The 10,658-nt window shown below is 26.9% G+C and overlaps 2 protein-coding genes across 5 annotated transcripts; one reads left to right on the top strand and one right to left on the bottom strand.

The window, feature by feature from the left end:
• The first annotated feature begins 257 nt into the window (after window positions 1–257).
• LOC124956324 (protein shisa-4-like) lies at window positions 258–5,712 on the top strand. 3 transcript variants are annotated; one of them, XM_047511988.1, is made up of 5 exons: window positions 258–683; window positions 3,201–3,357; window positions 3,469–3,599; window positions 5,024–5,134; window positions 5,222–5,712. In XM_047511988.1, the coding sequence occupies exons 1-5, from the start codon at window positions 626–628 to the stop codon at window positions 5,299–5,301; spliced, it is 537 nt and encodes a 178-aa protein (XP_047367944.1). In that variant the 5' UTR covers window positions 258–625; the 3' UTR covers window positions 5,302–5,712. The 3 variants fall into 3 exon arrangements, with proteins under 3 accessions (XP_047367944.1, XP_047367943.1, XP_047367945.1); XM_047511987.1 differs by having other exon boundaries at window positions 259–683; window positions 5,021–5,134; XM_047511989.1 differs by lacking the exon at window positions 258–683 and adding an exon at window positions 2,766–2,833 and having other exon boundaries at window positions 5,021–5,134.
• LOC124956323 (transcription initiation factor IIB) lies at window positions 4,828–8,564 on the bottom strand. 2 transcript variants are annotated; one of them, XM_047511986.1, is made up of 6 exons: window positions 8,433–8,564; window positions 7,905–8,015; window positions 7,639–7,825; window positions 7,090–7,560; window positions 6,813–7,004; window positions 4,828–6,739 (listed from the first exon to the last, which is right to left on the bottom strand). In XM_047511986.1, exons 1-5 carry the CDS (start codon window positions 8,483–8,485, stop codon window positions 6,843–6,845), a joined length of 984 nt encoding a protein of 327 aa, XP_047367942.1. In that variant the 5' UTR covers window positions 8,486–8,564; the 3' UTR covers window positions 4,828–6,739; window positions 6,813–6,842. The 2 variants fall into 2 exon arrangements, with proteins under 2 accessions (XP_047367942.1, XP_047367941.1); XM_047511985.1 differs by having other exon boundaries at window positions 4,828–7,004.
• Between the last annotated feature and the right edge of the window lie 2,094 nt (window positions 8,565–10,658).

Raw genomic sequence — 10,658 nt, 5'->3', positions numbered from 1 at the left:
TAACGTGCATCAACGTAATGTACATCTTTACCGACTAAGTAAGATCATATATTATTAAAAAAGAACATACATATGATCAATCATTTAATCATAAATTATACGTACATATATATATATATATATATATATATATATATATATACACGTACATATATGTGTCTATTTTATATATATGTACATATATATATATATAAATTCTCATCTAACTTAGTTCACATTCATTCCGTAAGAGGAGCCACGATGAGAATACCATAGGACGCATAGAGTTCGTGAAGGTTTAACATTGCCGTTGCTGCCAGGCGAAGTTGAACTTTTGCGTATATCGCATGTTATCGAGGATTGCGCGCGAGTTTTGTCCCTTGTCTCGTTGCAGTCGGTGGTCGAGCTTTATCCTAGAGTGTTAGCAACGAGCGTGTTCCCTTGTTCTCTTTGTGTTTTCTCCTGGGCTGCTCGTATATGCATAAGGACATAGTCATCGAGAAGCAAAGTTTTTTTTGGCCTTATTTCGAAACGTTGTTTCGGGTGCAGTTCGAATAAAAAAAAAAAAAAAAAAAAAAAAAAAAAAAAATTAAAAAAACAAAAAAAAACCAAAACAAAAATAACAAAATAAAAAGAAAACAACAAAATGTCGTACGCTATTGTACTTTTAACAATTTCGTGTCTCTGTACCGGCTTTGCAGTAGGTAAGAGGAAAAAATTAGTTTAATTTCATTCAAAGACATTTTCCGAAGTTTTGATCTCTCTCTTTCTCTCTCTCTTTCATCTTGATGATGACGCGCATGGTATGCAACGATTCTTAGAATGGACGAGTCCATCGTTCCTTTCAGAATCATCGATAACGTATTATACGAATTCATTGGTGACCCATTATTATTCTCCTTGTATATGTTTACTTTGAGTAACGTAACACGGTTCTCTTTCCTGCGTCCGATATTCGATAAAATAGCCTTCGATATCGATGCTATTCTTATGCCATTGTACCTTCATTAAACTCTTCGATTTCCGATCGTAGCGCTTTTTTTTTTTTCTCTTTTTTTTTTTCTTATTCGCAAATCTGGTTTTGTTTTATTACGTATACACACCAAGGACCAAATTGGGAAATATTCAAGAGTAGCTTTCGTTACAATATTAAAAAAAAAAAAAAAAAAACGATATATAATCAGTTTTTTTTATCTATTATCTTTGAATTTTATTCGGCGATTACATTGAATTCGATGAATTACGAATTCGATGAATCATTTCAAGCAACTTTCATTGTTCCATTTTCTTTTGGGTGGGTCGTTTCGTTTGGGTGGGTAATATTTTTTTCTCCCGAGTGAGAGAAATAAATGAAACAAAAAAGGAACCTGTATGCACATACATACGTATATATATATATATTTACATATGTATGTGGATATGAATCTTCTCGACCGTTCAGCCGGCTTTTTTTGCTGGATTATACTTGAGTATTGCCTGTCTGCTTGTTTGTGTGTACTGATTTGATCATTAATATATACGAAAAACCAATCGCTATTTGAAAAGATCTTAGGTCGACCTTTCTTATCTTTTATGTATTGGCATTTATATTCGTGAGTTCATATTTAAAGCATTTTTTGAGTATCTTTTGTGCTTCCTCTAAAGGTTACCGGAAATTATACGATATAAATGCTTGATATGTATAATAGATCAGAGACGCATCATTTAGTATACACGAATAATAATGATGATAATAATGTTTAATCATCATTTAATTTGCTTCACTATATATATATTTTTATCTATTTTTTGTTTTTTTTTTTTTTTTTTTATTACAATTAATGATCACAATAATGGTCACTGATTTGATTAGTTTTTTTACTCGTTAAATTAAACAAATATCGCGCGAAATATGAATGTGATCCTTTTCTTTTTACGAACGTAACGTCTGTCACACTTTTATTTGATCGAATAAATGATTCTCAATGAAAATAAATGAATAAAATTATCAACAATGTATTAAATAAAATTTGTTCGCGGTGCAGTTACATGTAAAATCCAAACATATTTAAAATGTTTTCTTAAGTTATGAATCGATTTAGAACAATGAATATGACGAATCTTGTTTTAGTGAATTTTAATATCGATTAAATATAAAATATTCTTCGTAAAACACATTTGTTTGTGCAAATTTTATATATTATTTTGATACTGTTAATTGAAGTCTATAGATAAGAATGCACATGTTATCAAAATGTGATATGCTACCAACGAATTTGATAACTAACGGCAGCAAAGATTCATTGTAACATATTCGTAATTTTATTTATCTTCATGTGTTTAGCAAATATATATATATATATATATATATATATATATTTTTTTTTTTTTTTTTTTTTATGAATATAGCATGATTTTTACGTTATTTCCATTATTATTCAAATATATATTAAATATTAATATGTGTGTACATTAAATATAAATACCTAATTTGTTGTCCCTTCTTTTTTCTTTTTTTAATACAATAACATTCTACAGAAAATAATAAATTAAATGAAGTCACAATGAATATTTCGATATAACATAATATTCGTGCAATAGATATAGGATCTGTATAATAAAACTCAATGATAATAAATAGAATCTGATAAAATTCTTCGATAATAATTTGCGACAATAGATAAGAATAATATATAAATTAGTTTTTAATTTATATAGTTTCTTTGAATAAGTATATACCTAATCTAACAATTACATCATATTAATTATTAAATTATTTCAGATGTAATGAATCTTTAAAAATAATATCTAACTGAATATAACATTCAGTTTGTGATATCGATTATTGAAGATTAGATTGTTATCTTTTCGAATTGTGAGTTAAAAAATATATGCTTGACCGATAATTATTTTTATCTAATACCCCCTTTTTTTTTTCTCTCTTTTCTTTTCTTTATTGCGTATTTTAATAGACAGAGAATATATGTTATAATATGGAAAAAAAAATGTAATTTGTGTACGAAGTAACAGCTAAACGTTTATTTATTTCAAATATTCTTTTCGACGTCTGATTCGACGAATTTTGTGGGGGAAAAGTAGATAAGGAGGAAATAATATGAACCTAATCAGAGAAATCTAATATGAGGATAAAACAATGACTCATACTATATACACAAATGTTAATACGTCGACTGTTTTATGTACATAGGTAATATCAAATAATTTATATTTTTCTTTTGCAGGGATGGAATGTACTTATAAAGATTCAAAGAATTTGTTCGAAAAAATGATGACTAGTTGTCCCGTATTATGGGATTCTAGTAAATCATATTGTTGTTATGATTTAGCAAATGAAAATTATTACTGTTGCACCCAAGAAGAATTTGCTATGACAATGGGGTATATCGAGATTTATACATTTTTATTAAAATTTTATATGAATTATTATTATTTTTAATATCTCTGTAAAACAATTGTTATTAAACTAATTAATATATCATTGTCTTTCAGACTTGGTATCATCGTACCTGTGGTTATCGCTGCTGGTATTATTGTATCATTAATAGTTTGCTGCATTTCTTGTTTATACTGCAGCTGCTGCCCATGGTATCGTCGACGCCATCAAGGCACCGTTTATGGGAGTAAGTAACTATTTTGAGAAAGTCTGTGAATTGATCCAGCATATTACAAATTATTTCATTCAATTTAAGATCAAAGTTGTAATAATCTACATTTACTATAATATACATTTTTCTTATTCCCTGAAAGATAAATAATATATTAATATAATGCAATTATTATAAATTTTTTTTTTCTTTTTTTTTTTTTTTCTCCATATAACATTACAATTTTACATTCTTTTTACATATAACTGTTGTCAGAGGCAGCTAGGACGAATATTTTCTAGATACAAACAGAAAAGCACAAATAGTTAATATGAATAATTATACAAATCTATTTTAATAGTTGTTTTAAATAAGAATATAATTATCATTATGTATTATTAATATTATTAAAATGACCTCTTATCATTTGTGTTACACTCAATAACTAATTGAGTTGTATAATTGTTTTTAGGACCAACTATGGCATAATTTTCTGGCATCATCTATTTGAATTAGATTAAGATTGGCTTATATCTAACTTTTTATGCAGCTAAAAATTTATAAACACTGTATGTGTGTATAAATATATATATATATATATAAATATATATACACACATACATATAATACATTCCATTTTAGAAATAAGACATAATTTTTTGTATAATTTTCGTAGCATAATCTTCATATATTTTGCAGTTACAAATTAGTAAAATAAAATATATGAAACAATTATGCTATGTAATGCTTCTCGAAAGGAAGTCTCTCTACTGTTTTCTAGAATTCTAAGTATAATAATGTCTAATTTTATATGTTAATATATTCAATACTTTTTATGATACACATGATAGCAAGAAAAAATACAATGTTCCTATACACGCTCATGTACTATAACCCATATTCCTCTCAGTCGATTTTTTACGAAAAAAAAAAAAGAAAAATGTATTTTATAAAAAAAGAATAATAGTCTTATTTACACGTTACATAAGAAACCAGTGAGAAATTACATGAATTAAAACCACTATATATGTACTATAAAGATCTAATATATTGTATTTGTTTAAAAACACGCGCATTATACAATATTATTATAGACATTTCACATACACATACACACATATATATATATATATATATATTGCTTTTTATACACATGTAATGATATGTAGGTAAAACAACGCGAGCTATTTTTTTGTACTGCTTTAATAATAAAAGAAATTTGTGCAAGAAAATTACATTTCTTTTTATCCTTGATATGAAATTATTTTTCAGTACTGTGCTTTCTACGGTTTTTCTTCTCTTTTTTTTTTCTTTTTTTTTTCTTTTTTCTCTCTTTTTTTTTTTTTTTTTTTTTTTTTTTTATGTCAATATTTAAATATTCGCCCGCTGTCTCTGAAAATGGAAATTATTGAAAATTGTTCTTTCAGAACATAGTAGTACATTAATTTTTGTTATAGAAGTACAAACACCAAGTGTTGTTCATGTGATACAAACTTCAACAAATCCTCCATCTGATTATGCCAATCAAACAGAGCAAAATCATTATACACCATATCCAACTAATGTTGGAGGTAATCTTTTATTATATTTTATATTATTATTTTATCTCCCAATGAAAACGTATATGTGTGATTTCCATTCTATGTCTAATTTAATAGGAATGCCACAACCACCAACAGCTTATACAATCGAACCTTATGGCCGGCAGGCACCATATAATCCCGGATACGTACAATAATAACAAAAACACCAGTATAATCTATATATGAATATATTTAGTATAACTTCGATCAAATTGTTTGTTACCTTCAATGTCAATAATTCAAATTACAGTTTTAACAAAAAACAAAAAAAAAACAAAAAAAAAAAAAAAGAATGGATGCCATAAAAATGTTCACATTTTGTACTATTACATCAATATGGATTTTATATCTGTTGAAACTTGGAATAAATTTGTCGAACATATTTTGGAAAAAAGAAAAAGAAGAAAAAAAAAGATATATAAATATTCCTCATAATATACTTAATCATTTTCAAATAATAAGAATGATTTTCATTTATAAAATATGCAAATAATGTTAAACTATTTTCATGCTCTGTTATATTATATATTTTCGTTTTAAATATAAGGCGAATATATTAAGATTAATATACTCATTTTTTCATTTACCCAATGTACAGTCTTTACGATATTTTTTTGTAAGTTAAATGATTAACATAACTATGACACATGATGGAGCATGTATGTTTCTATTTATTTTATATGTATAAATTATCCAGTCTTATTCATCATTAGTTGGAAGTTTTCAATGTTCCTCATATTTACAACAATGTAAATATATAATTAATTTATCTATGTTATAAGATAAGATTTTTTCATCAACCAGTTTGTATATGTATTATCAATCGTTCGATAAAATATTATGTTATCTTTATTATGTTTCCAAAGTCAATTATTTCGTACAATTACTTCTAATACTACGTTTTTCTTACGTTACAGATAAGGCAACAAACGCTCCTTTTTTGGTGCTTCATAAAAAATCTAACAGAGAATCATTGTGCTGCTGTACGGATGTCTGTTATAATATATTATAATTACCAGCATACTCTGTAATGATAATTATGTCAGGTACAAGTTGCTGGAGAATATTACCAATTCGACAAACGAATAACATCTTCTTTATATATTCATCTAACATAGCACATTGATACTCCCATTATACATATTACCATCTCTTAAATATAAATAAAAATTATATACATTTTTTGCACATTGAACGGCCCATAAAAATGAAAGTTTTTTTTATATAATTTATATAGAACAATTTTATAATAATTCTAACAACGTTACTAGAATTGTTTTTTCAAAATTAAATATTTAGCATGTTCATAGATACATTATTATTATATATTATTATGATGATTATCATTAAATAGAGTGAAATCTGCTTTGGTCATATAGATATGTAAAATATCTTATGAATATATTCATTAGCACGTGTCCAATGTGCATGGAAAATCGAATTAAATATAACCTAAGTTATAGATTATTTTGCTGATTAGGAAGTTAATTGAATTAAATTACCCTAAAAGGAATCTCACATATTTCATAATTTAGTTGGCATTCGAGAAAAGAATAAGAATTGTATAGCATCTAATTATTCCGGGAATGTATGCTATAAAAAAATGTTATATTCATTACACTATTATTATACACGAAAGTATCCTTGCAATAAGTAAAATATATACCAAAAGCTCAAAGAGAGGATATTGCCCAATTCACATTTGTGGTAACTGATCAATAGGCGTTGCAAATTTGAAGTCTTCTGGAAATAGTTTACTTGCATGCGGATACATGAGCTTGTAAGACTGTCTGATTGTAACATCTGCAACCCCTGCAATATCTCCAATCTCTTTTTGTGATCTCTTGTCTTCCGAAGCCTGTAGTATATTAATAAAAAGAAATTGAATTATTTCGTTTAATTAATTATAATGTTTCGTCAACTATATCAAGAAATATACATACTTGTGATGCCATATAAATTGCAGCTGCAGCTACTGAAATAGGTGATCTTCCAGGTACAATATCAATTTCTACTGCTTTTCGAGCAATATGCGTTGCAGCTCTTTGTACCATATTTGGAAGACCAAGATTGGAACAGAATCTTGACATGAAGTCTCCTGTTGTGATGAGATCCACGCTCGTTTCCAATGCCTTCAATATCAGCTTAAAACATCTGCCGATTTCTTTTTTACTAATTTTGCTAACGGCACAAATTTCTTTAAAAGTCCGTGGTACTCCCTCTTGTCTACATGCAATATACAGGCAAGCTGATGCAATAGCATCATTGGCGCGTCCTTTCAAATTTTTCCCATCATGTACTTGCTTAAAAAGATTATTAGCTCTGTCTACAATGGTTTTTGGTAAATTAATACGATCTGCCATTCCATTGATCTCACGAAATGCATTGATTAATGCTCTGTCAGAACTACTCATCTAGAATTATATTTCAATATCAATTGATATCATAGAAAAAAAAATGTTGCAAAGGAATGTTAAATATGTCATACTAACTGTACGTCTATTTTGATATTTGGAAGCACCAAAAGCATCAAAAGAAGCAGCACCAGTTCCAGGTCCAATCATGGTAGACAAATCTGAACCATTAAGTAAAGGATTCTCTGGGCCACCAACACGGGACGGATCAACACCAGCTTTTTCATTACTAAACGTCCTCCATTCTGAACCTACGTCTATGACCCTAATAACAGCAAGATAAATTGATACTTTTAACACTGTTGAACATTATTCTTTATCTTTATTTTATTTTGTCTTCTCACCTGTCACCCACTACTAATCCACACTCTGAACATATCTGATCACCAGCTCTGTGATCTTCGATAAGTGGTGCATCTGGATGTGCATAACAACACACTTTGTTTGTGTCATGCCTGTAAAATGTGTTATATAACGTACTTATTATTTATATTTTATGATAATGATATTTTGCATATCATCTACCTTTATAATGATAATGCACTTAACTATAGCTAATCACATGCAATTGTAATAGAAACCATGATGACATAATTTTGTTTTCACAGTACAATAACAACGTTATAAAAACTGATTCATTTCTTAATGATATTTAATTGAATCTTATAGAATTAATAAATAAATTAAGAAGTGAAATATGATTGTATCAAAAGTCATAACCTCAAAAATTCAATCGAAAGACTTTTAATCTTAATATTTGAATTTTTGTCAAGTTTGTTTCTACAAAATAATATTATCAAGGAAATGTTGCAAAGTAACGATTAACGACAAAAAAAAAGAAAATACATAGGTTGAAAAGTTCTTTATCTCACCTTGAAAAACTTGCCATATTTCTTAAAAGTGTACTCGATACACTACATACCATATACCTATTTAAAAAACATGGCTGCAATATAATTCGTTTCTCATGTATATCCGTTATTAGTGTGTGTTGTCTACCAACATAACAAAAAAAAAAACCCTATTCGTAAGAAGCTGAGATAAACAAATTATGGTGTAAAACAAATTATATACTTTTTAAAATAAATATAATCTAATATTTTTTTATTAATTATATAAAATGACATTAAAAATATGTATTCATGTTAAAAATTATGTCTTCGATTCGTTTGTCCATTTATAAATTATATACTAATAATAACAATTTCTATCATAAATTTGTACTTGCGAATAATTGAGATTTTCTTCTTTTTTATATATAATAACAAATATCTTTAATAGTGTTTTGTCACAAATGATACAAAAACACAGGAATGTAATCAAGTTCAGAATAAAAAAAAGAAAAAAAAAATACTCTTATGTAACATCGATAATGCAGATATCTATCAAGTCTAGTTTAAATTTGCTTTAGCTAATCTGTTAAAAAAAATTAGATCTTTTTCCTAAAAAAATAAAAAAAAAGAAAAAAGAAAAAGAAAAAGAAAAAAAAATAAAAAGAAGTAATTACAAATATCCATAAGATGCATTTTAAGCAAATTAATAATCTGATAATCCAAATTAGAAGGATACTAATGTATCTCTAAGATGTACAATATAATATGCAATAATTGCAAGGAAATAATAATAATAATAGAGAGTTAGAAATAACGAATGATTCTAGGAACAGCTTTTATTGATAGAGATAAAAGAAGTTTTCATTGTTTTTAATGTCTATAGCCAATTAAAAATTGTTATAATGTTTAAATCTATTATGCAAGAAATAATACTGACGAAATATTTATACATGGATTGTTTCTGTTTTCGATTGAATTTCATAAATTATACATATGTGAAAAATAAATTAACGAAATTGGCATACAATATCGTTTAGTGAAAACTAAAATACGATTGACATATTTATTTTATATGGCTTGTGTTAATTTGACGTACAAGCCATTTTTTTTTCTTTTTATATACGGTTTGTATCTCTATTATAAAGCAATCGGTGAAACATATAAATATACCACAGATACCCATTAAATACTACGCTAATGTCTACAAATATATTTCGTGTGCAAAGAATATTATGTTAAAAAAAAAAAAAAAAAAAAAAAAAAAAAAAACAAAAAAAAAACAAAAAAAAAAGAATGAATATTAAATTCCATCTTGAAATAGGTCTCTTTCATCCAAAACTCTACTATAAAACAAAGATGGGACAAATTATACATCGGATACGCATGATTCATTATCTGTTCTTTTTTTTTTTTTTTTGTTATCTTATTCTTTTTCCTATTTTTTTTTTCTTTCTTTCCTTTTTGAAACTTTTTATTAAAATGAAATTTTTATAGAGCATGTGTAAAGATTCAAAAGAATGTAATTGAGATTTTGTGAGCGAGTCTTAAATGCTATTTCTCTCTGTGTGTGTTCGAAGACTGATTTCTCTTTTACTTTTTTTTTTCTTTCTTTCATTTCTCTCTAATAATAATGCACGTTACGGAATTGGTTAGATAAACAATTCGAATATATTATATCCGATTTTATGAAGCTCCGCGAGCATATAATGCATACATTAAATAAACGTGACCATTTAAATATAACACTTTTCAGTCCAGCGATAAAAGTTTAAATACAGATTCTTGAATAATCAGAATATGTACATCATTATTATGAGGATAATAAATAACAAAAATCTATCCAAATCGTTGTGCCAATATTCAATACCTGTATACTGTATATACGCACGAGTTTAACATTGGTCTTTATAAAAATGAAAATGTATACAATTATAGTAACCGATTTTTTAGCTGCTAAGTTGTTACATAAGTACTCTTTTATGATTAGAGCATACCGCAGAAAAGAATTGGTATGATTATTCTCTCCTTTCTTTCATTTCTTTCTTTTTCTTTCTCTCTCTTTCTCTCTCTCTCTCTCTCTTTCTCTCTCTCTCTCTCTCTCTCTTTCAGTCTTCTGTAACAACAAGCTCTCGCCCAGCGACCTTAAATTGCGATATTGCACTAAACAATAGACAAAACTATGCAATTAACGTTTATAAACTAAAAACCATTTCGTACTTAATTGATTTTAAACGAGGGAGAAGATTTCTATATGCAGGAAATAAA

The sequence above is a fragment of the Vespa velutina genome, chromosome 21 (genome assembly GCF_912470025.1).
Source record: "Vespa velutina chromosome 21, iVesVel2.1, whole genome shotgun sequence".
Taxonomy (NCBI): Eukaryota; Metazoa; Arthropoda; class Insecta; order Hymenoptera; family Vespidae; genus Vespa; species Vespa velutina.
Note: the sequence above shows the minus strand (reverse complement) of the source record. Positions and strands in the feature narration are given on the sequence as shown.